Raw genomic sequence first — 26,864 nt, 5'->3', positions numbered from 1 at the left:
TTTCTTCAAGGAGTGAGCTGGAGGGGTTCCAGCCTTTGCAATGGCCCCTAGAGAAGTCAGTGTGCCCTGATGTGCGGTGGGGTGCCGTGCAGTGCAGCGCACCGGCTGGGGGAGCTCCAACCCGCCAGGGTCAGCCCTGCCGAAAACCACCCAGCCTCTCTTTCGAATGTGTCTACCCTGACACTACCTCATTACATGCCCTTTCTTTACTTTCTTTCCAAACATGGCACTCACTTGTTTCAAACAGCTGAAAGCCATCATGTCTGCACTTTGGCGTGAGTCAGAGATAAGTTCACTGAGTATGCATTTTCTTGATCTGTTCCTTGGACGACTATCATTCCCATCACATTTTATTTGTGTCCTCTAGATTTAGGCACATTTGTAGCCCTCTCTCTTGCACTTAGAGCTTCCCAAGACTAAATACTAAGCATTATTGTCATGTATTTGCTCTGGGCAGCGTTGCATTCACTATTCAAAATGGCACTGGGCATTTTTGCTCTCAGTAATACTGTAGACACAACCTCTTTCTCTCTATCACCACTCCTGATTCCTGAAGTATCACCATCTGCTCTCTGATTCTCCACCATTTGGAGAAGAAGCAAAAGGAGCTAACATACTGGGGAAAAGGAAAGGGGATGGGTATATGGAAAAAAAAAAGAAGTAGGAAAATACAACATCCAAAATTCCAGCTAAGATCCTTTGTTTGGTCCACAGCAAAGAGTTGCACCTCAGTAGCAAATAATTGTATTAGGCCAACCCTGCTCACTGTCCTGGAGGTGATCAGAGGTGCATTGCTCAGCTGAAGATAGAGATCTTGTCATTACAGATCACAGACTTGCCCACAGGTTACAGAAAAAGATCTTCTCCACTTCTCAAGGCTGAGTAAAATCAGCTAATTCAATTTGCCTGTTCACCAGTTTATTAGTATAAATAAGAAACCGAAGACCAATCATTGCTTTAGAAGTATTTTTAAACACTTAATTCCAGTTATGATTCTCAGAAATAACTTGAACTAATTGCGTCTTTGACATGCTTCAATTGCAACACATATTTCTACTGCATATGAAACATTACCAGACTGCAAATGCAATCAAAAGCACATTTACTTAATTTGCCATTAGCATACTGCAGGTTTATAGAGCCAAACAACTAGTACTACAATATTATTCCCTTTTCAAACCATTTGCACACAAGTATCACAGCAGCATTATCAGAACCTTGAGTTCATTTAACTCAAATTCTCTACAATAAAACAAAACTAAGAGCTATTAAAAAGAAAACAGAAAATTTAGTTTTCCTGGGTAAATAGAGCAGTTGACTATCTCTGCAGTTCCAGATCAACAGCATCATCCTCCTGAGATAAAATCTAGTGCAATTTAAAGATCTTCTAGTAGCTTTAAGAAAGAAGGAGGAAAAAAATCTAGATTTTTATATACATACCATGCAGTATTTGAAAAGCAGCACTTACAGATTTTTAACACACACCAAAGACTGAGGAACGTATTTATTTATTTCAACTTGAATTACGATTGCGTAAGTAAGCTGTAGTAGCCTAAGTAACATTTCACGGATTCCCTTCTACTTGATAATGGTCAAAGAAAATGGCAGCAGAGCCTACTTCCAGAACTGGGAGCTTCTCTTCACTCAGGGAGCTCAGTGCTGTGCAGCTGCTCCCATCACCACCCTGCAAGCACTCCCAACTTGGAAAAGAAAACGCTGGAGGCTTAATCACAGGGAAAATCACTTTTTTACCTTAACCTACCCACTGAGCTTTCTCTCAGATAAAGTTAACAGAAAGCAACTGCCTACGTTACGTGCACAGAAACCGTTATGATACGGCTGCTGAGCGGCCAAGCGCCTCCCACCCCAAGTCCGGCCACCGAGCTGCCCCCAGCTCTCAGCCCAGCCGGCCAAACGCCTCCCCTCCTAAACATCAGGGAGCGACGTCCCAGTGGCGAGCGCCCTGGCCGGCTTCCCCCGGGGCAGAGCGGGCCGCTGGCGCCCATGGGAACCCGGGCGGCTCGGCGCGGCCGGTGGTGGCCACGGCCCTCACGGGTGACTGGGCTCCTCAGCCCTATTCAGCCCCGCTCGCCCGGCATAATGACAAACAGCCGAGCTCCCGTAATACAGGCCTCTCCGTTCTTCCCCCTTTTATCATCATTCATATCTCGGCTATGACATGACTGAAAGGGCTTCTGATGGGAAATGTGCTTCAAATTAGCATATTTCCCCCTCCATACAATAGAGGCATTAAGCTGCTGCATTTTGAAAGTCTAAACAAAAGCAGCCGGGCTGCTTTTAGCAGCCCTGTTTGAAGTTTGATTCTCTCTCTGTTTCGCAAGCTTATTTAACAAATTTTCACTCTTTCTAGAAAGAAGGAAGTGCAACAGAGAAAATCTTTTTAGTAAATTATATCATTTGATACGTTTCAGACTTGAAAAAAGGCATTCTTTCAACGTGGCAAAGAGCAACGTTTTATCTGCACGCTGTTTTCACTAAACCACACGCACGAGTCCACCCCTAGGTGAGTGTGTCTGGCTTCCCCCAAATGCTTGCACAGAAGACAGATCCCTGTCATCAAGCGTTTCAAAACTAAAGTACATTTACATTGTCCAATATGAAGGGACATTGGCTTCTGCTCAATTTTCCCCCTGTACCAGGGCATGCTATTGAAAATACCAATTTTTAATGAGAAACCAAACTGCTATATTGCAGGGAAAAAGAAAACAACCTCAACCCCCGGGGGGGATTATCCTTTGCTTTAGCTTGAGGGTTATGAACAGTAGATCTGCATCTCAGAAGTACACCCTTTATGAAATGGATTCAAATTAGAAAGTGAATAGCTATTTACCAGCAAAAGGAAGGCAGGGGAAAGGAGATGGAAATGACACTAATTCAATACAGGGAGGGGAGGAGGGCAAAGCATCTTTGGGAAACAACCACTTGGAGAACAAATCTACTTCAGCTCAGCGTGTTGGGCTGTAATTGCTCATTAGCACAGCAAGACGATTAGGCAGCTAGTCTCTGGCTTTCTTGGTAAGAAGGCATATCTGCCTTCATCTTCTCCTATGTTGAACAGAATTTTCTGTAAGAGGAAGACACAAGAATATCCCATTGGAGTGCTTCTCTGAAGCTTTTTTTTTTTTTTTTTAAGATTTCCAAGATGTTATGTAATCTTCCATATGCAGCACAGCTAAGAACAAAAATCATGCTCCTTAACAACATGAGATTACAGCAGAGAAACAGAATGCCAGTGAGGTTCCAGGCAGCTCGAAAGTGAGGGGGATCCAAAAGCCATTCAGAGGAAAGACTGCAAAGCCTGGGCTGTAGCCTTTAGAAGGAGCCTTGTAGGAGAAATGGCTACTTTGTTCAGACTCTTCTCCTGCTCTGCTTCAGAAAATTTTCCTTAGGACTAGGATCCACCTGCATTCCTTGAGCACAGCAGCTATGCTCAATATACTCAACAATCTCTGCTGTGCAAGACTTAACCACCCTTTCTTTAACCTTACCATGTGCCTAATGACCCCCACACCACTATGTTCTCTCCCTTAGTGTGCCAACCTCATGCTTTTTGCAATTCTGCGTTACTTTGCAGAAGAGGTATTTATTTCAGTTATTTATTCCTGTCAGAACCAAAGAATTCCTAAAGCAGGTGCAAGACCATCTCCATAATGCAGAGCCTGAGCTCTAACCACAGCCATACTCTTGCCTTCTATAGAGGCTCTTACACCATTTTTACCAAAGTGTCCTTTATAGTGCCAAGCACCGACAATCCAAGAGTCAGTTTGCTGCTGGCTCACGTTGTCCTCTGATGCACTAACTCAGCCCTTAGCAGTAAGGAAGCATCTGTCCCTCAGGAAAGCTTTTTCACCGTCTCAAATAGTCACACAGTCACTTTAACTATCTGTTTGCTATACTTGGGGGCTAAAGAAATCTGGATGGAGAGCTCTATGCATTATTTGGCAGTATTTCTCTCTCACTCCCGGTAAATTGCCTTTAAATGCTGAAAATGCATTTTCCCAAACTCTGAGGCACTTCACAACTTGGTGTCACAATAGCAGACAAGAATCTCTTCATGTTACCACAGAAAGGTTTCACATTAAAGCGAAAGGGAGTAGGCTTTATGATGGCTTTCAGAGGCCTTTATTCAGTGATTAACATATGGATGAGAGTAATAAAGCAGTCTGTGTGGGAGTCAGAGGAATTAAAGATCAAAATGGAGATCAACGTTACCACTCTTACCCAGGATGAGCAAAACTTCACTTTGTAAACGCTTTTTGAGAAGAGCCTTTTGGAAGCGTTTAATCAACAGGTAGGACAGTTTGGCACAGGAAATTCAGTGAACCATGGCTCCATTTGCAAATGGCTGTACTTCTGCAGTGGAGCCACAACAATTCTGTTAGGTCACAACAAAGCAGGACGAGAAGCACCCACTTAAAAGGTCCAATAAACTCAGCAATAAGATTGTAGGTTTCTTGGGGATGGTGTCTACCAATTGAAACCTTTGGTAAAAGAGTCTCAAAACTTGAATTTAGATCAAGAAAAGAGAAGGCTGAGGAAAAGGAGTGGGGGAACACACCACTGATTGGGACATATTAAACCTCATCTGTGGAATTACTCTTAGGGATGGATGGGGTGAAGAGAAGAAAAGAAGTGAAAGGAGGCAGAGAAGGGTAAAGCACTTCATACCGCATTTCATACTGCAGTTGTCCTCCCCCGCTCCCCCCCAAATATGACCACAGTACTTTACCACATTTTTTTTAAGCTTTTTAAATTCAAAACCAGCCAAAGAAACATTCTCAAATTCCAGCTATTCTTCATATTTACTAGATTAAGACAAACTATAAATACACAGCACACGCCCCCATCCACTGCAGCATTCTGGCACAGAGCAGCACTCCACAAACAACAGCACCGCTATTCCTTTCCAGATGCACCAAAAAACAGCACTGTGCATTCTCATGTGATGAGGTGGGTTTTACAAGTCAGATCACTACAGGATCTCCAGAACTGAACCATGACAGTATTGCTAATAAAGGTTCCCTTGCTTTGTTCTTACACTTAGACGAGTATGATATCCAGCCTAAAATAAAACCATGCTCATTACATTCATTTTTGCATTATGAGTCACTGTCTTTCTGAAACAAAACCTCCACATCGAGTAAGTGCTATTAACTTTTCCAGTATCCCACCTACTGCCATTTTCTCCTCTGCAAGCGAACAACATACAGGTATCTCAGAATCAGTTTCACAATAGGTTTTAGTGAGAAGAGAAAGCAATAGAAAAAGTTCAGGACATACTCTACCTGCTCCCACAGGCAGAAATAGTTTTTGACCTCTATATTAATCTCAGAAGAAACAAACTCCAAAACTACCAGCATTCAAACAGAGATTGATTTGCTGTGCAGTGGGACAAGTCCCTCACGTCTCCTTTCCTGTCCTTTTAACTCAGTCTAACATAACTGACTTCCCAAATTGTTACTGTTTTTACTACTTTCTAAACACTTCCCTGACTTGTGGAATATAGCTGAAGGTATCAAGTTAGGACAGAGGTGATTTTCAGTCTTTTCAGCAAACAATTGAAATTTGCTAAGGTTTCTGCTCGAAATGCGGGAGCCTCAGTACCCATTCAGACACATTCTCAGAGGTTAAAGCATCCTGGGCTCTCACAGCTATTTTGGGACAGAGGCACAGGGCCCCAGAGAATAAAAGACTCCCTTAAAATCAAGGCTGGACAGCCTCAAACACCAACTACCAAAGCTTGGCTGCCTGCCACATAGCGACCACAAGCAAGCCCTACTCTGTGGGCTGCCTACAGACACTGCTGACATCCATATCTGCCCGGCTTAGTTGTGCGCATTGTTGATATGAATTTTAGATGGGGTGAGGCTAATCAGAACAGATTGCTTATTCATCTAAGATTTCAGAAGTATTTGCCACTAAAACGCGTGGAACATGCAGAGGTAGCGCCAATGTGATACATCTAGAGCAAAACCAGTCATCCTGCGTGACCTTCTGTCGACTGGGTGAATTACATCTACTTCCAGCAATCTAGCCATAGCAACAGCACAAGGCTGTGGTGCAGACCTGCAGGTGTTTGCGAGGACTGCCCGGACACCAACTGCAAGTCAGCACAGAGCAGGACAAGGAAGAGCTTACATCCTTCGTGGGCTGGCAGAGGTTGAGTGCAGTGCCTGGACTGAGGCTGTTACTCACAGCCACTGACGTTTTTCCACATGACAAAAGATGAGCCTGAAGTCCAAGGCACGATACGCAAGGTGATCCTAAACTGAGGAGGGGAGAAATATCCTTTTACAGAGTAGTTTCCTCATAGAAATGCACCTCTGAAGCATGACAGCTCCAGAAATGCTCATGTGCCTGAGTGCTGAAAAACCCCAAAAGCCATATTCCTCTTTCCTTCCTACCTAGAATATCACATCACCACGGATGGTGACAAAAGTTCTTCTTTCTTTTATGTAGTTCAAAGAAAAATGTTTCTAAGCTTCATACAAACAAAGTCAATTACTTTATGTATAGCAATCAAACCTGTGAGACAACCCAGAAAATTTAAGTCAAAGGTCATTTTCTCACAGATTTTGAATCATCTGATGTAGCACTAGACATGCCAGTCCCTTCTGATAACTATTCCACAAGATTTTTCCTCAGGACACAAAATACCTACTAACAATATACAGAGTTCCACTTTTAACTCCTCCCAGTGAAAGCAACATTATGAATACCCTGTGCAAATAAGCCCTCTGCAATCCTACAGTGGAAAAAACAAACAAACAAACAAACAAACAAACAAACAAACAAACAGCATACCTAAAGCTGAGCAAACAGCCAGAATAGCAACAGAGAGCGAAGACATGAAAATAATTATTTCTGTCTTAAAGTATTCGTAATTTCTACTACAGAACTTGTCATGTTCTTTCAGAAAGCCTTTGCTTCTCAGGGCAGGTGTAAACCACAAATTCAGACATGGGGAAACAAATTCTATTCCTTTATAGTAAGCATTATAGAAGGATTTTCTCACTTCATCTCACCTTTGGACCACACTTCAGCCTGAATTTTAACCTTCTGCTGCTATGCAAAATAGTTGATGTGCACATGGAGGAATGAGATTAGTGGAAAAAATATGTTTATGCTTGGAAATATATATCATTACAATTACAGTCCTGCAAAATAACTGACGTACATAAACTGAACAGACTATCTCTTTGTGCTTTAGATATTTCACAAATGTAGAAGAGGTGTATTTCCATTTTTAATGTGTAAACTAGGCCAGAAAAATTGCCTTCACAAAGACTAAAATCACTTAATTGACCTTTTACCATATGTGCCTAGATTTACAGCTGGACTCTCTAAATTACAGGGGTCAATTAGATGCAACAAGCATCTTTAAACATACCAAACTATCTGAACAAAAAAAGGTTGACAAATATAACAGGCTAACATTCATGTATGCTACATCTTTCCGGAGCAGGAAAGTTGCTTTGAAGTTATACCCAAGGAACATTTCAGTAATACTTCTCTGGATTTTTAGCCAAGCTATTTATGTCTTTGATGTATTATTTTTGAAACCTCATGAGAGTTTTCTAAACTTTTCAGCTTTTTGACCACTTACTAGCTTCTAATCCAATTCACCGCAGGTGGGCAATGATCAGTATTCTTCACATCAAAGACTCGCAAATCAATTTAAATTGCTTCAGTCAAACCTTGGCGAGGGAGCGCTCTTCAACACTTCACTCTGACAAAGGTATCAACCAGGAACTGAAGTGAGCAACACTGGTTACATTTCCATTTGATACCTGTATCAAGCTCATACCAAGTCTGGCTTCGGGATAGCTTTTTTATCATTCACTATTTATTTATTTTTGTGCCTAAACGCAGCATCAGAAGCACAGACAGCATAGGTCGCACCACTTACAGTTCTGAAATACTTCTTTGTTAGCAAATTGTTTCAATTTCCAGAAGTAGATTTTAAATTGCAAGTGAATTCAGCCACAACAACGTTCCTTTTTAAGAGCATGGGACAGAGCCAGTGGCAAAGGGAAGAGCAGTTTTAAAAGTGAGATGGTTAAAAATCATACTGCCCTTACAAAATATCCACACATCAGAGACAATAACTAGAGGCTATAACATTACATTTAAACACACCAAATACTTACTCATTAGCGTCTTTCTGGAATTCTTCCCTTTTTAAGAAGTTTCACTCTCTTGCCTTCAAAGTCGCAATGCTTTGCTACTACATGATATGCCATAAACCCTCTCTGACAAGTTCTACTGACACAGTCATGTTCATCCCACTTACATTTTCACATGCGTGTTTGAATACACACATTGTAAACCTCCTCTGCCTCCACCTCTCCTTTGCCACATTATGTGCAGTACCCATTTGTTTCGATTATAAAAAGCATTAGTGAATTCTGAAGCAGCTAAAAATAAGTGGTCAGTATATGGGAACTGTGGGAAATTTGATCCAATAAGGAAAAGAGTCTCAATTCTAGAAGTAACTGATAAATAGGAGAGAAGTTTCAAATATTACTATGTGTTGGGTTTTCCTTTTAAAGATGTACAGAAAACTGGAGCCACTGCCCTTCAAGAAAACTGTAAGAAACCTGTTTTTCACATGTCCCTGGCTTCAAATATAGCAGATCTTCCTACAAAAAACAAAGGTGCTGGCACATCGTATGCGGGTAGAAGGATTTTTCTAGGTATTTTCCTGGGCATCTTTGCATTCAAGCAGTGGAATAGAAGGATAAGAAAAATGGAGGGGTGGGGGGAAGGAGGAGGAAAAGAAAGAAAAATAAATCTGAGAAGAAAGAGGAAAGAAGGAAGCACCAGACACAGAAGCAGCAGTGACAGCAATGTAGTCTGGAAGAAAAGGAAAAAACAAACAGCATAGCTTTCTGAGCAGATGGTGTGTGCAAATGTACACAAGGTTCAGGTTACTATACTGATCACTATTTCTGAATAGTAGCAGTAGCGACTAAAACAGACTTGAGACAGTGAGCGTAGAAACGATTCCAGTTTGATACTGGACATAGCCGGGCTCTGTCAGCCTCTCTGCCTCCTGCTTGGTCCATTCTGCACCCAGGAGAACAACACTTCACACTTTGCAACGCAGGCAGGGTTGTGTCAAAAGACTCCACCGTGGGTTTCTCCTCACAGCTGGACCGTTTCAAGAACCCAAACCTGTGTCTCTGCCATCAAGGCAGCAACTATCAGCAGCTGCTTTCACGGTCACAGGTCTTCTTCACTTGACAGTCATCATCTGTCATGTGCTGCTGGCTCACTTTCTTTGTCTCCTTCCCTAATAACTCCCCCTTTTTTTTTCCACGCTGCACTTAATCCGACAGGAAACCTTGCTCTCTCTAGAAGAAGAGTGCTTCTGTACGTAATCTCCAGACAGCAGCTGCGACCCCGGCACCCAGAAAGGGGATCATTGTGCAGAGCCATGGTATTAATGCTGAACTTCCCCTCTTCCCCCCATGTATTTAAGGCCTGATGGAAGCACGCTGTTCGTTTATGCATGCACATTGCCAGCAGCGATTTTCTCCAGCAGCTGTGGGGAGCTTGCCCCTTCTTCATTGTAGGCTGTGCTCAGAATCTGCACAGCCATTAGGGTATTTTATTTTATTTTATTGCATTTTAAGGGATTGAACATCCCACCTGCTAACATAACAGCACTTGTTTGCGTGTTCAGTCCTCGAGGCTATGGCAGTATTACTGAAAAGTCACTGTGTCCGTTTTTAATACGCAGAAATACTGAACAGCTGTGCTTTCTCATAGTCCTTTTGTGTAAGAGTGGCCCAAAGACAACACCAAATTCAAAGCTACTAAAGCTAGGATCAGAACTGCCTGAAAAAAAAAAAGACTTCCTTTTTTTTAAAAAAAATAAAAACACTTTACACTCGTTCAAGACACACTGATTGGCCAGCGCCAATCAGTAAAGCAACAGCTGTTATTTTAAGGCAGAAGTTGTTTAACAATGTAATCTTTCATGGCAGGCTTATCAGTCTTTTAGCACATTCAGCCTTTATTACCCTGACATAAGATAAACTTATTTAACAGCACTGAATGTACTAATTTATGGGATAACAACATAGATGTGGAGGTCAGAATTCTGTACTTTGTTTCAAAGTATGGCTATTTCCCATACTCCTGGAAAGGCATATGGTATGCAAACACTATTAAAAGCATCCAAGCGGAATTCAATAAATTCAATATACTGAACGTAACTAAAGTGCACTGGAATGAGTAATAAACATGCTTCTACAGAACAGCACAAAAAGAAATAAAGGATTAAAACTCTAAAAATATTGAGACAACTAAAATCTCTCCAGCTTTTGGTGCAATTGATCAGAAAAGAATATAAAAGGGGTTCCAAATCACTGCAAGCAACTACAAACTTTCCTGTCCTCTCATGAAAATCCCTAAGTTTGGAGAATATAAATGCCACTACTTGGAGAGAATGGTGAGAAAACGTGCTTCCATGAAGCTGCACAACAGTCATGCTCTCCCTCCTTCCTTTTCTAATGTTTCTGTCACGTACAGCCATCTCCACCAGAAAACATAAGCAGTTATCCACCCAGGAGCCGAGCTCTGGTAGAATAAAAGCTGGTTAAAAAGGACTATCAGAAAGACAAAGATGGTTGAAAAGGTCAAAATGCCATGGAAATAAATTAGCCAGGATTTTTTCTTTGTTTCCCCAAAGTTAGCCTATTTGACTTATCTGTCATCCCAGAGGACAAATGCAAGACACCTCAAGGACAAAGAAATGCTTTTTAACTCTAGCTCAGTAAAAGTTTTGCAGACTCTTTCCATACTAACCATGGCATTCGCTCTCTCACAACACAAAGCAACCCAGGTGAAAGGAAGATGATAAAAAACTAAGACTGGATTCCAATCAGTTACCTCACTGAGACAGATCACAGCAAACCTGTATTTTCTTTGCTCTGGTCCTCTTAATGGTCTCCTACTCACCCCTTAAACTATTGTTCATATTAAAGACCTCAAGTAAAAAAGAAAGGAAAAAAAAAAACCCAAAATACTAACATGGCTTTTTCAAAGGCTGAGATAAACAGATTTCCAGAAGGGATTTCATACTGAGCTTCTATTTGCCAACCTGCAAGGCATATCTTCCCTTCCCTCTTAAGCCAGAATTACATTTAAAAGAGGTACATGCAGCTATGCATTTCTGGCTTTCCCATGCATCTCCAGGACTAGTGGATCTGGTGATGAAAGAAACTTTGCAACCGTGGATGGAGAAAAATTCCTGGCTGTAACTCCACTAATGTGATCCTTTCCCACTCATGTCTGCTTCCCTTGTTTCTTTAAGGAGAAGTGCCTTCTTATATATTCTCTGTCATGCCAACACCACATACTGGTCTGTGTATTTAAGTGTTTATATAAGGATCTAGGCCTTCTACAGATCAGAGGCCTCTGACCAGTAGACAGGCTGAGGACCCCATCCCACAGTGACAAAACGCTGCAGGCTGCAATGGGCCATGAATATTCATATACCATCATATATGTTCATACAGCATCAGACAATATCAGTGCTACTTCAGGTGGCTGGTACTGGGACTGCCTTGTTCATCAAGTGTTTTGTGGTAGATAAGCAGATCTGAAAAAAAATTCATAATCACTGCAGATGCTGTTTGCCTGTCTTCACCATGTCTATACAAGTGAACATATGGCCTTCTAGCACAAGGCCAGCTTATACAATCATTAACTAGACATAATTTCAGCCTGTTCAAAGTATCTGATAGAAGAAGAATCTGTCCTCTGGCAGGAACACCCTTGTGTTGGAGAAACTTTCTCTCTTTGTGAACTCTCCCATCTGATGAAGAAGAGTTAATTCCTTTGCCTGTGACAGGATAAATGTCCTTCTTTTTCTCGCAAATACAGGTACAGCAGTGCAAATACCTCAACTTCCCAGTGGGTTTCTTCTCTGGTGAGCAAGGTATCGCACTACAAGCGAAAATGGGTGCTCTTCTCTCTCCTCTGACATGCATTACTCGGACATTCTCAAAAGATTGTGTGCCACCACTTCAGAGCAGCAAGGCACTGCAATGCCAGCAATTCAGTCATGCTGCAAATCTCAGGGGGCTAGCCATCAAATTCAACAAAACTGTGTGGATGTAAGCATCTTGTATGTTAGATATTCCTCATGCTGCTGTACAACAACGTGTACTTGGTGAATTGTTGGAGTCCATTTTTAAATGAAGAAACCATAAGAGGATTAATTAGGGCTAAAGTCTCAGAAAAGTCAGCATGCTAAGTACATTTCCGCTAACAGAAGGTCAGATTTTGCTCAGATTCTGTCTCACTGCACTTCATGTTCTCACACAGCAGCACTGAATGGTACAAGGCACATGCACAGCCCCATGAGTTCTGCTACTCTGAGGTGATCTGAGCACAGAACACCTCACTGGGGATTCCTCATTAACACACACACAAAGGACCATTTTCTTCCTTCATTCCTCCTAGCACCACACCAGTTTGTAATCTAATACCGTTTGCAGAAAAGCATGGCAAATTCATGGAGCTTGTAAGAATTTGCACCTTATTTGGTCATTAAAAACTGTCATTTTATAAAGAGAAAGATCTGACCAACAGGCACAGCTTGGAGACAGCAAGGGAGAGGACCTTCCAGGTGAAATGTGAGGAGCCTTCAGCAAAGCACCAGCAAGTATTTTGGAGAAAGGATGAGAGTTTAATAGCAACAACAACAACAACGGAATTTGAGGGACAGGATCCAATTTGATTACCCTTCTTTGATGGTACTGAACTATTCCTGAATTACTATTCAAGATCTTTTTAAGCTTCTCTTAGTAGCTCTCGAGACATCAGCTACAGAACAAAAAGGCACCCAACAACAGCGTATCTTTAAAACACAGTGCTGAATGGAGATCTTTTTCTGTAGAAGCAGATGGGCAATAAGATATTTTCTGTAGAAGCTAGCTGGTTCACTCATTTCCCCTTGAACCTTCTAATGTCTGCATATGCTTATTTTTTAGCTCAGCAAATAGATCTATTTGAAGGTACACTGACCCCTCTTTCACATTAATCCTGTCAGCTTACCGAATTGTTTTGCTAGAGGTACCAGTCTCTCGGAGAGCTCAGCGGTCATGAATTACAATGTATCTACTGATTATTACGAAAGGATATTAATTTCAAATTCACTACTGTGTTTCACTGCAATAGACTTTGTATAAGCCCCAACTCCAGTAGATTCTCAGTGTTAATTCAAAAGTTATATTTATACATCTGCAGTATATGTATAATGCTGTGCTTATGTAGCATATATATCCTTTTCTGAACTCTTCATTTCCAATTTATTAAGATTTACTTAGCAGTCACTATTTTACATAATTCTTCAAGATCAACTTCTGAAGCTGGGAACTGCTGCCACTGCCTGCTGATCACTGTTGCCAAGCACAGGTATTTTCCTCACATCTCTCTCCAGGAGAGGAACCTTCAAGCAGGAAAAAAGGCAGCTTTTACTGGTCTATGTACAATATAGAAGTCCTTATTATTGTTTATTTTTATGCCTGTAGACATTTATCAATATTTATCAATATGTCTCTTCTAACAAACAGAAGAGTTCCAGGCTCATTTGACCTCTTTGCCATGTCTCTGTCCCTATCCCAAAAGACTCAAAGAGTGATGACACAGGGCTAGTAATGAAGGATCGCTGAACATAGTTGATAGTCACGTGGCAGACTCTGGAGAAAGATTTGGTGCCTGAAGAACTCAGTCTACCCTAATAGGCTGGAGACTAATCACTGAACTAGCCCAGCACCCAGTGATCAAGCAGTGCAGTAAGTCCAGGTCTCACAGGAGGGGTAGGGGGACAAGATTGACTGCAACTTTAGAAGGCAACTTTCTCAGTGACATTTTAGATGGAAAGAATATATACCACACAGAGATTTGCCAAGCTGGACAGAGTCAAGTACTCCTCAAAACTACAGGATCTAGGCTTAAAAAATAGTGCAGAGTACTGAAGAAACTTATCAGAAAAGATTTGGAGTACGGCAGAAAGTGGTCTCCCTCTGAACATTGTCATGGTCTGCATTTTGCATCTCGAATTATGTCATGACAGAGGTAGAGCTCTCATAAATCTGGGCTCTGGAAAAGGGGCACCTAAGCCAGCACGGGACCAGAATTATTTTGAGCATGAAGGACAATGATACTCAGTTCTGACCTCTGAGAAATGGCACCAGTCACAAACTGGAATACTCTGTGAGCAAAGAGAAGAAAGGCTTATTGGACAATGGGAAAATAAAAGCACATAGATTCCACATCTCTAACCTAAAACAGCACCCTGGTGAGTCCAGCAAAAGCTGCTCTCAAGCAGTGACACAACTTCAAACAAGTCAAAAAACTCAACAGAAAATATTATGTGATTTAGTAAGCTTCTTGAAGTTTCCTGAATAGCAGAACTGAACTGTATGTAAAAGCATGCAAGACCTAGTCTTTCTCTTTCTTCTTCACAGAGCACTAACCTAGATTTTTGTTTTGTTTTTTTTTTTCATTTCCTCTGATGACCCAAAAAATGTTCTCTTAGAACAGATTATAATGTGCACCATCCATTCCTGCAGTGAAAAGACTATGAAGCAAACCCACATTTCCTTCAGCTGCCAAAACCACTTAGACATTTTGGCAAGACAGGACACATTCTTTATGTTAACTGGCAGCTACTGTCTGACAGCTGTGCAGCAGCCTATGTGAAAAAAAAAAAAAAAACCCTGTTGGCCTCGCTTCAGTTCCTGATAGTCTTATTCCAGATCACAAACCTTCCAGATTATTATAAGCCAGACAGTGTCTTGCATCATCACATTGTCTTCTAGTTTAGCTACAAAGCCATATAATTTCTTCTGGAGAAACATATCCCATCTAATGTCTTTGAAGACTTCATCAGCTGGGAAACCTATCAAATTTGTGGGTTAGTTCTTCCATAAATTAATCTCATCAGCATAACAAGCAATATTCCTCATTACTAGCATGCATTTTATGTTCAATTTCCAGACATCAATTGTTGTTATACCTCTGCCTTGTGACTCACAAGATCTCTCCTCCATCAGAAATCTTCTTCCACTTACTTAGAGATTGACCTGGTCCCTTCTTAACCTTCTCTTGGATCAAAGAAAAAGCTTACTCCCTCCTAGTTTCTCTAGACTCAGTATTGTCCTTGGAATTCTTGTGGATCGTCCTCTTTCATACAGTACTGAATTTTTGTCACTTCATTGTCCAGGGATCATCTGTGTTCCTTTATCGAGTACACTACACTGAGAGCTCATGTCTAGTTATCCATCACAATCCATAAGTGTTTTTCAAATTGCAGTACTATCTCCTTTTGGATGGTGACCCACATTTGATTCCTAGATACACTCTCGGCTTCAACTGCATCAGTACTCTATCTTCATCACTTCTGGCTGGTTGAATTAATTAAAAGAGATATTTTTCTTCTTCCCCCACATTTGCCCCCCAAAAACATCTCCCTGAAGCCCACTGGATTTTTATCAAAGCATTTTATATTAATTGTGCAATAAACAGCATAATTTACTGACAATACTTTTTTTAAAATAGTTTAAATTGAGATATTCCAGATTTTCCTATGTAGTTTTTTTTGTCTTTACTGGGAAATAAGAACAATATAACAGTTACCCTTAATCACACTTTTTGGACTATGCAGCCCAGGTACTCCAGTGACAGCTTATATTAAATGAATTACTTTTCCATGTCTGGGGGTGATGGGAGGGTGAAAAAACATCAGGTGTTGCTTTTTAAATAACAAAGTCTTTCACCTCAACTCAGCAGTGTGACAGTTTTAAATGGCTTCTGCAGTTTTGCACAATATAGAAGATACATGTCTCAGCACTACTTGGCTGAATTCTTCCCATAATAATCCGATTCTTCAGAAGTATCTCGAAATATGACACTTCATCTTGCAACGAATATTGCCTAATGCTTCATTAGTTCTGTACTCTTGCTTAAGTCATCCACCACTTCAAAAAATTAGCATATGGAGACCAATGAGCAGAATGTCACAGGAACCCAAATCCTGTTACCTACCTCCATCTAATCTAGGCTGCACAACTAATTGCTTTAGAACTTCCTTGATGCTGATGGCCCAGAAACTCTATACAACTGTAACAGGATAGCACGGACACATTTATATTAATAACTGAGATAACTGAAGAGATATATTTAATGAACTATTTTAGAACCCCAAGAAAGGAAATATCTAGAACAGAGACCACAAGATTTTCTGGAAGGCATGATTTTTCCTGCCAAAACATGTAAAGTTAGTCTGTACCATGGAATTTTCCCTTCTTGAACTGTGTGGCTTGGGGTACATCTGCAATATGGTATCTTGATTTAAATACAGTTCAATTCCTCTTACTCACCTTAAGTATCTCTGGCAAAGGCAATCAATATCCTTTCCAACAACCATAAAGCAAATCAAAAGGCTTATGGAGATTAGAACTGGATACCCTTGCTACTTTATGTGTTTAGTTTAAGCTATGTGAAAATTTAACACTTAAACAAGTTTTGAAGCAAGTACTTATTTGGAAAGAAGTTTTGCTGGGAGGAGAAAGGTGTTTGAAATCACTGCTGTTTTTTCCTCAGCATTCAGAGATTAGAGATAACAGACTTAATTCTTCTAAACTGTTCTGGAAAAATATTTCTACTAAGAAAGCTAAAGCTATACAGTACTTTGAGCTTAACTATTTTCATTCACCAATATGCTTTTATGCACATAAATAAAAACCATCCTTGGTATACCTTTTTACAGCTACTCACAATATAATAACCCTCTGACAGTTGCCAAAGACTAATGCACACACACTCACCCTGTTCCATGGCTACAGAAACAACACCTTTTTGCAGTACTAAATCACTACCAAGATCATCCCTTTCCATTTCTTTTCGGTTGTCAACAGTCAATCATGCAGAAAGTACTATAACATAATAGAATGATATTCTCGTGCAATACCATAGATATTGCATATGCAATTGAAAGTAATTTCAAAGAATAATTGAATAATTGAGGTTGGAAGGGACCCCTGCAGGATTCTAGTCCAATGTCCTGCCCAAAGCAGGACCTATTACAGCAGATTACTCATGGCTTTGTCCAGTTCAGTTTAAAAATATCCCCAAGGATGGAGTGTCCACAGCCTCCATGAGCAACCTGTTCCAGTGCTTAACCACTCTCACAGGGGAAAAAAAGATTTCCTTATATCTAATTGGAATTTCCTGGGTTCCAGCTTAAATCCTTTGTCTCTCATCCCGAAACCATGGACCTTCAAGAAGAGTCTGGTTCCATCTTCTCCATACCTTCCCAATAGGTAACTGAAGATCACTATGAGAAAAAGAATATAGTCACTTTCTTTCCCCCTTTTTTAACATTTCAGCCAAATACAAAATGAATAAAGTCTTCAAAGTATTTTGCAATCTCATACAATTTTTATGGAAGAAGCTAAAAATATTTGTAAAAAAATACAATTTAAGATGATGCTTCAGTAAGAGCCCTATTAAAGACCTTATTCTTTGCATTCACAGATTTAAAAAGAAAACTGACTACTCAGTATTAAAGAAAAAGCAGAGGAGAAAATTTTCCTTTTTTAGTGCCAAAATCTTCCACTCTTTCCAAAAAAAAAAAAAAATCACATCCTGTAGTTCTAAAAGCTGCTGCAAGAATCAACACGGTATTTTTTTTTTCCAGGAAGAAGAAAGTTAGTTTCCCATCAGGCGATCATGGTTAAAACAATTCATCCACATTGTGACTAAATGAAACTTTAAAAATGAACTCAAAAGCTACATTCATTCCTGTAAGGAAGAATGACCTCCCTCATAATGAACCCTGAGGCTGGCAGCCAGTTTACAAAGGTTTTGTAATGGCCAGTTTTGGCTTCAGAGTAGCTAGTAGCTTCATTTTGCATGTAGCATAGCAGATTTTGGGGCCTGCTGAGACATTTAAAAACTGGACTCAAAAGTCTGTGTTTGGATTAAAAAATATTACATTCGTATTTAGCTAACACACTATAAACCGCAAATTTAGCTTTTATTTCTGTTTTGTATCTTCAGATAAGCACTAGCACTGGATACCTGCAGATAATCTCAAATACTGTATTTTAGTATTAAGTAAACGTGACATAAGAAGAAAGTTCCTATATACTAAAGAACACAAGCTAGATCAAGGGACGGACAACATTCTTGAAAGTAATTTGCCTACTAAAAATCCTAGTACATGTAAGAGTGAAAAGACACCCTACCTGCACTGGAGCTGATAAGACAACAACAGGTCCAGCAAGCCTCATGGAGGAACTGCAGAGCAAATCTGCTATGCGAGGCATGCCACAGGGGCCCACGGCACCATGGCGTGACCTATCTCTATTCTCAGCACTGTCCCACACCACTAACATGATAAATCGAACAATGTAAGTTGCATGTCAACGGTTAGGAGCTAATTGCTGCAGTTTGTCCATCCTGGCCTCGCTAAAAAGGTGGGACAACTGCTAGGCACCTGGAGTGGATTAAAGTACTTTGAGCTACATAGCAAGGCTCTGTGTAAGACATGAAACTAAAGCCTGGCAGCTAGGGTGGGATCCAAAAGCATGCTCATACCACTAAGCAAGAAAACCTCGGCTCAGTTAAGCTCTCAGGTGAGAATTCCTGCAAGCTCCCGATCCAGGCCCAGAAAAAGCTGGAAAAGGAAGAATTCTTCAGAATTTCTCTTCCAAAATCTGCAGGTCATCTGAAGGGAAGGCAACAGTAGAGGTAGTAGTATTGGTAGAGTCACTCAGGTACAGCAAGAACACATACATGTGTTACAGCATGAGCCATGTCTGGAACTCCCCTCATGCCTTTCTCCTCTCCAAGGCTTTCGAAGAACAGACTGTCCATCACTGCACAATGCAAGGAACCAAATCACGGAAACCCATTTGTGGGAGACATGCAAGCTCCTCTCTGAATCTCTCTCCAGCCTTGGTATGATGCAGCTCAGGACTAAGAAGAATGACGGAGCTTGCCCAGAGCTCCAGATTTAAACAGAAGAAAACTCCCTTGGTTCCCCTGCACAAAGATAGGGCCCTGAGAGTTTCCCAGATTTAACTGGGAGTGAGTTTTCACGTTTGTAAATTCAGGCTTAGGCAGATGAAGGATCTTCTGGTGTGCAGTTTGTCCTGGAGTGACTATACTGCCTCTGATGCTACAGCAGCATGCCTTTTATTTACAGATTCAATATACTAGACATTTTACTGCTGTGCTTATCCAAAATAGAATGTATAGCACTATGATATATGTGCCTACAACTATAATTAAATGCTAAGAAGCCAATAACCAAAAGTGCTTTTCATATCGATGGATGCACAACTGGCAAACTTTGTAAAGCAGCTTGCTAGAGAAAGATTGCTCAGAATCAAATCTCTATCCCTTTGGGGTCAATGTCAAACACAGTGTGACGGTTCAGATGAAGTATGGAACATCACCATCCTGCTCTGAACTGCATGAAGAATTCCAATAAGCGCAACAAATGTTTTCTGAACCTGAAATGGAATTGGGTCACCAGCACTGGCACCACTACTCATGAAAGAGGCGATATCTGTACTTCAGAGGTAACAATGGTTGTGACTTTGGTGCAAGTTTTCATCTAACTTCAGTCTTCTGCCAGAACAGAGCACCAATATAATGCTTGAGCTTTTTTTTCCTTCTTCTCTAATGCTCTCTCCCTCCATATCAAGCTTATTTTAATCCAGCCAGTGCAGCTCCCATCAGAGCAAAGGAACAGAGGAAGATATTTCAGTGCTAACTTAACAATGTTCTGTCCAGCTATTGAAACCTAACTAAATAATAGTTTACTGTGATATTCAGACCTTCACTGTTAAAGGGGAGGCAGAAAAGGCTCTTGACAAAAACCAGAATTCAGGGAGAATGTACGCCCTTCTGAAGATGAAGGGCGAAGAATCAGGATGAAGAATTTGATACACTCTTTTGATAAGCAATATACTTGAACTGATACCTCACAGTAGTTGGCAAGGTTACTCAAATGCACCCTCCCAGAGTGACACTTTGGATATCCAGCAAGGAATAAATAGTGTCATTTTGTCATTATGAATATGTCAAATTAAGTGGGATAATTCAAGAGGAATGGGCCTTCTTCAAGTGGGGAAGACTGGAAGAATTCACAATTATCCATACAGTGTTTATACCTTTTTCTCTAGTACAAGTCACTGTCAGAAGTGTGATTGTAGCACAGGAAGATATACCCAAATTAGATTCTTTCTAGCTAGGATAGTTACTAACCACAGCCAAGTCACAAGGAAAGAGATGTAAGAACAAGCTGTACGAATTCAAGTACACAGGCATTACATCTGAAATGAAGGATAAAATGCCACAATTTCACTTTAGAGCCCATGAAACTGAACCTGTTTTGACTAGTATGACTTGACATCCTTCAGGCTTGCCTGCATGTTTGCTGTAGTCATATCCACCAACAGGGCTTGCCACAGCACTTTGGACATGGTCCATTTCATTCACTGTCCTATAGCTGCATCTGTGTTACTGTTGTTTGTAGCACATCAATAGATATAAGCAAAACACGGGCCATTTTTTTCCTCCATAATTTCAGTTTGCTTTCTGGTCACAGCAGCAAATATATTGTAAATACATAAGCACTATAAAAGCCCTACAATTTAGGCATGACGAACTCAAGAAAAGAATGCGATTCTGCATTAGCATGAAGTGCACTATGCAGTTACAATGACTACAAATATTTTACGCTGAAGATTTATTGGCAAACCTCTACAGGGCCTGTATCCCTAGCACAATTTCCTGTTCTCTTATAAAAGGAAGATAACCTTTTGGCAATGGTTTTCATAAGAAGAAACTAATGGCTCATGATAAAGAGCTTAACTAGGGAAAGATAAAGAGTTTAATTGAAGAAAATGACTGCAAAATATATTCTATGTAATTCTCAGTTTTGAAGATAATGATAAAACCAAAAAGTCTTAGAATATAAAAGAACAAGGAAAATTATTTAACAAAACGTAGGATGGCTATTGCAAAAATGCTTTCCAGCCAGCTGCAGATAGCTGGATAACAGTGCACACATATTTGACTTTCCCTTGGGTCATCTGTGGGTTTCTTGTTGGAAACTGTAGTTAACTGTGATATATACAGACTTCTAATTCAATGTTGTAACGAGTTTCTTTGTTATCATGTGATTGGGACACTGCACAACCGCATGCTTCATTTTACTTAGAAAAGGAGTCTGAGGAATTTTATCAAACACAATGCACACGCTGCAATATACAGCACAGCGTAATGCATGTAATAATGTAATACATCTTGTCTTAGGTAAGATAATTGCAACCCTAACAAGTTACTAGTTTCTAGCCTTGATTAAAAACCCCAAAACCCACAACGTGCAATAAACTGAGAGGCATGGAAATATGAGGATTACTACACAGGAAGGCAAGGATAGGCATCAGCAGTTCTGTGCCTGGAGGTGCTCAGAGTTACCATTACTAGTTGCCACAGCAACACAAGATCTGCAGGAAGCAAGGAGATATTCAGGATTGCATTGCCTACACTCTTTCATCCTGCAGCTCTTATATAACACAAAATGTTGGCAATTTAAAACTGCCCTGGAAAGACCACCAGGAAATACGCATATAGACCAAAAGATATCCACCAAATAGTAAGTGGATGTTGCACTGGCTTGATGTATGCAAATAACAGCTCCTGGATCTCATTTTTAGATATTTCTACCCATCAAAAGCAAAACACAGGCTTAAAGAAACAGGTAACTAAACAGTATGCCTAAACCAGAAGTTAAGCATAGATCCCCGCTCATTGCCAGGTTTAGCTTTTCCTACCAAACCACATTGGTCTGCGTATAGTACAGTTGGGACCACACTCATACGGAGCTCCAGAGTACCCTGGAGGGTGAGAAGTTGCTCCTAAAAGACATCCCAAACTCTTCCTCAACAACAACAACAACAAAGACGGATGCTTTGAACCTCAGTTTCTACCTGGCAGCCAGCAAAGCAGACAGCCAGAGCTTGCTGTGCTCTAGCCTGCCCTTTAAATACATTTAGACAGCACGCACTAATGAAACACCTAGCATCAATGCCTTTTCAGGCAACAGTAACTGCTGCTCCAGAATAGAGAAACAGAGCAAAGAGGATCCATATTAGGAAGCAGAAGTTCCAGGATTAAACAAAAACAAGCAGAAGAACCACACTGGTCATTCACCAGTAGGGAAATTACCAAGAAGGAAAACTCCCTTCAGAACAGGAAGGAAGAAAGTCCGGAAGAGCAAAAGGCTAACTTGTCCCAGAAGAGGAGACTACATGCAAAAGTGCTTCCCACAGTCGATGGCTACCTGCAGGGCTGGCAAAGAGAATGAAACGACTCTGAGAGAGGGGAGCACCAAGCTTCAGGGAAGTGGAGTTGAAATTCTGCAGCTGAGACCTCTTTTATTTTCTGAATCCTGAATTGGCAAGGTGTGAAAGCATAAGAGTAGACCTATCCAGTTTGGACACTTGGGGTTAGGCAAGTGCATATGCTAATCAGCAGCATAATCTATGCAGTGGATGTTCATCATCGCATTTCTAAGCAGGAGGTACTGTTCCCTCAAGTCCAACACTGAAGACCTATATACGAGCACTCCCAAATATATCTCCTTTGCCTAGAACAGGCTAGGGAGCTCTCAGGCAAGGAGCTGACCTGAGAGTAACAAACGCCCAGGTTCTGGCATGTGGCTTGTATGCAGGATCCACATCTGTCTCTGCCTAAAGGGAATAAGTATTTAATGAAAATATTTCTTCCAGATGTATAGTTAGTTTTAAAAGCCAAATCGAACCCGGAAGCTTAGACAGCTCTTTACTTGGCCCGAATTCAGAACCTGATATGAGGCACTCTCGGCAAACGCGCACTAGTGTCAGTGCAAGTTTGAATACGGAGCCTTCTCTTCCTCTCACAGGAAGAGAAGAGAACCTCTGAATTGCCTTCATCCTCTGAGGATCCTAAGAGGTCCTAAGAAACTGAAAAAAACCCCAGCCTTTAAGACTATCATGAAAGGTGGTGGAGGGAATCTGCATCTCATTCCTTTTCCTGCGAAGAAACATTAGGTCTCTGAGAAAGCAAACTGATAACTTAAGGCAACACGTAAGCCTGAAGATGACAAGCACTTCAAATATACGCCTTTGAAGGACCAAATCCAAGCTATATTACAGTTCAGGTGAGTTTTGTTAGGCTGCTAGCAGCTAATTTTGAACATTTCTAAACAACTTCAAGGTCTAATGAGATTTTGACCTGCAACAAATGGTACAAATCTTGCTCATATCTGTGTGAAGTTTATCAATAGAGAGAGGCAGTCATATGAAGGTTAATATGAGGTATGCACCCAGTTAATTTCCATTCAGCTGCTTTCTTCTAACTAAATAATGTGTGTTTATTGGAAACTACCCAGCAAATAGGTCATAGATAAGCACAATTATAAACCAGAGGAACAAGATACTTTCGAAGTACAGGATAAACATGTCAAGGCCTTGCTACAGCATATGCACATGGACATGTATGCATATATGGAAAAGTGACTTGTTTAGGGAAATAAGTCTAGTCAGAAGTGGTAAATAACATCTAAGCAGAACACAGCTGGAAAAAGCACTTTCCAATCTCCCCTTTTCTCCCCTCCAGTCAAGAACCTATTTAGAGTAGTTCACTGACAGGGTCCCTTAAGTGCTACCCTTGAATCGCACTTACTCAAATGCTCTTCCAACTCAGAGGCATAACAATCAGCACAAGACATCAACATCCTCAGCTTGCATGCGGCATTCAGCAAATGAATTGGGCAACATATGGCCAAAACATAAAAATGCAGTAATGCAGAAATGACTTACACTATGTCTCCTATGTGCCTAAAGAGTTTGCACGTTGAGGTCCTAAGACCGCACCTCTCCTGACAGAAATTTTGGAGCAAAACTACGGTAGGTACACACAGACAGTTTTACAAGACCCTGCCTGCTTAATTGGAAACAGAAGCATATTTTTCTTAGCAACTGATACCGCATGAGACTAGCTGCTTTCGGAAGTACAAAGCATGTATGCAAAGTAATACAAGGTCTGTCATATGAGCTTCACGTCTTTTATAATCATTTTGGGGGGGGGGGGGAAGCATCAGCCCTTGGCACATCAGGTGTCCTTTTTCTGACTAAAATGTGACATCTGTTTTGTTTTCTTTCAACAACTGAAAACATTACTTTTCCAAACAACCGACAGTATAATTATTTATTCCAGTGTCCCTGTCACTTGTAGCTTAAGACTCCACCGAATTAATCACAAGCAAGTCACTGCAAGTATTAAATCTTTTGACTTTCGTTGAGCTCTGAAATCACTTAAATGCTTCTCAAAAATCTTGCCCAAAATTTTTATCACGTCTTTTAGTGAATCACTTGCCAAGACAAACTACGCACAAGCGCGCAGTATGTTTTGTTGTCCAGCTTCCACCCTGCTCCGTAAATACTAGCCTTTTCCACTAGGGAAGTAGAAATAAAAAAAGGAGAGATCTCTTGGCTTCAGACTAAGCTTCCTGTACATTTCACATCAATAGAAGTGTCAAAGATCTTCCACTCAGGCAGCTCTCTGATCTGTACGAGAGCATTTGAATGCACGTTTTTTATCCGTCACTTAATTTCACCAGTTCCCTCACTTTTGAGTAAAGCTCAGCAAGCTCTCAGCATTTGTAATTTATAACAAAGTAAAATACTTTTTGATGCTATATACGAGCCTTCTCTCATGAATCACCATCAGTGCAGCTGTCTTTTCATGCTGTGTGTTATCTGAGAAGAAAGGGCTTACTTGCTCAAGTCCTTGCTCACTCTAGCCGCCTAGAGTCCGGCACCCTGCTGAAGCTGGCCACCTAGGCTTCCTCTATAGTCAAGAGAGGAAACTAGCACATAGCCAAGGATGGAGTAACTCTCGCGAGGGAGCGCTTTCCGCACTCCATGAGCTACAGAGAGAATCTAGACACCTAAGTTATAAGTGGTCACTATAACCCAAGATGAATCCTCCCCCCTGGAAAAATGATATCAACTGTAAATACAGAGGCCCAAGCCTGAATCTGTTTTCTGCTGCTATCTCAAGCACAAAGCTGTTGACTCCATTTATACTTGCACAGAGCTTGGCTTTACTCCTCAAAAAGATTAAAACAGCATTTTAAATTAGGATTATTTTTCACAATTTATACGGTGCTATTTGTCCCAGGAACTAACAGGTTTCTTTTAGAAACAACAAATGCCACTACCCTGAAAACTGTAAGTGGCTGAGTGAAATATTTCACTTGCGCACAGCCCAGTTTTAGATTAAAACTCAGTGAACATATCCCTCCACTGTTCATATACTGTGTATGGAGTCAGTGTCTATCATAATGACCCACATGTCAAGATAGCACAGGATGAATAAAGTAGCTATAAACTGAAATGATGTTCTGACTATATAATTTAAGATGGGTTGTTCATAAGCCTTCATTGAAGAAATAGACCACGGTTGTAGAAACTTAAAAAAACAACAACAACAACAAAAAAAGCTCTGCTTAAGAAACGTATTTTCCTTATTTTAAGTCCAGGCTTTAAGCATCTACATCTGATGAGCGTTTTATTTTCGTGGTACTGCAGAGAAAACACAAATGACAGATCCAGTTTTAATTCACTTCAGGGCTTTAAAATATGGCCTTATTTTGATACAATAGTACATAGTAATATTTGTTATGAAGATCCTTAGCAATAGTAAGTAAGTATTTCTGTAGCTCCAAACCAACATTGCTGCTCTTTAAAGCAGGTAAAACAGGTAATATATGGGTTTGCTCCTCTTTAAATCAACAAAAAACACCTTTCAGTAGGCTACCATACAACTTACCCACCATCCTTGCCTAGTTTAATCCTGTGGAGGAGAAAAAATCTTGAACAAACAAAACACCTTGTTGACACAGAATCAAACTTTTCACTTTGAGTACCATGATCTAGTAAGGTATTTATTGCCATCATCACCATAATTCTATTATCCTAGACCAGACAGTAAATACAATTGCATTCCTGGAAGTCTTCTGACTTATTCTAGGAGGAGCTGGGATTTCCACAGACAATTGGGTAACGTGCCAATACCTCACATGCTCTCACCTCATCTCTACCTCACACGCTCTCAAGGTCACTTCAGAGAACCAAACCAAAGAGAGAGCAGATGAGCAGCAGGGACTTGCACTGACCAGGACCAAAAACCAGGCTGCCCAAGATGTCACTGAGCATTATTCACACTTGCTCTTCCCCAGGGGTATGTTGGTAGCAGTGGTTTAGCTGAGTTTGCTCCTAATGTCACAGCTACTTCCCAAACTAGCTGTTAAACCACATTTCTAGGGAGCTCTAGCCCAGCCACTGCCACCTCTCCTGGGAACCTTGCTGCTGTAACTCACTCAGGCACTGCTTCATCTCCATTTTCTGCTCCCACTCCACTCAGAGGAGCAGACCTGGACATCCGGATCACTCGTACCTCTCACACTGCTCCAGTGTCCTCACTGTTCCTTGCCAGTGTCCCTAAAACTAGTTGATATTATTTGAACAGCAGGGCCCTAGCCTGCACTGGTGCAGACTGCTGGGTCAAGAATCAAACTTGCTCATAGCCAAACAGTGGTGTGAAAGCCTTTTATGTCAGAGCGAGGTCTGCATGCATGCACAAATGTATACAGAACAAAACACGGTTCACAGCTGCATTGGACATTTGCTTGTTGAAACTACAGGGAAGAAAGATATGTTCAGTCATTTGTTATCAAAGTTAAGAGAGGAGGAGGTGAG

The 26,864-nt window shown here is 40.9% G+C and overlaps 1 protein-coding gene across 7 annotated transcripts in view; it reads right to left on the bottom strand.

The window, feature by feature from the left end:
* Positions 1-26,864, bottom strand: part of GPM6B (glycoprotein M6B) — a 115,242-nt gene that overhangs the window by 42,625 nt on the left and 45,753 nt on the right. The window contains exon 1 of one of the 7 annotated variants that reach the window (XM_068920239.1): positions 17,353-17,373. The exons of 5 other annotated variants lie outside the window; for them this stretch is intronic. Coding sequence is in view for 1 of the 2 variants with exons in the window: in XM_009683649.2 (XP_009681944.1) it covers positions 8,172-8,175 (4 nt within the window). In the remaining variant the exon portion in view is untranslated. Of the gene's footprint in view, positions 1-8,171; positions 8,191-17,352; positions 17,374-26,864 lie in introns of those variants that run through there. One more of the 7 variants, XM_009683649.2, reaches the window with a different exon arrangement.

This window comes from Struthio camelus, chromosome 1, assembly GCF_040807025.1.
Source record: "Struthio camelus isolate bStrCam1 chromosome 1, bStrCam1.hap1, whole genome shotgun sequence".
Lineage (NCBI taxonomy): Eukaryota > Metazoa > Chordata > Aves > Struthioniformes > Struthionidae > Struthio > Struthio camelus.
This window is presented reverse-complemented; position numbering and strand designations above follow the sequence as displayed.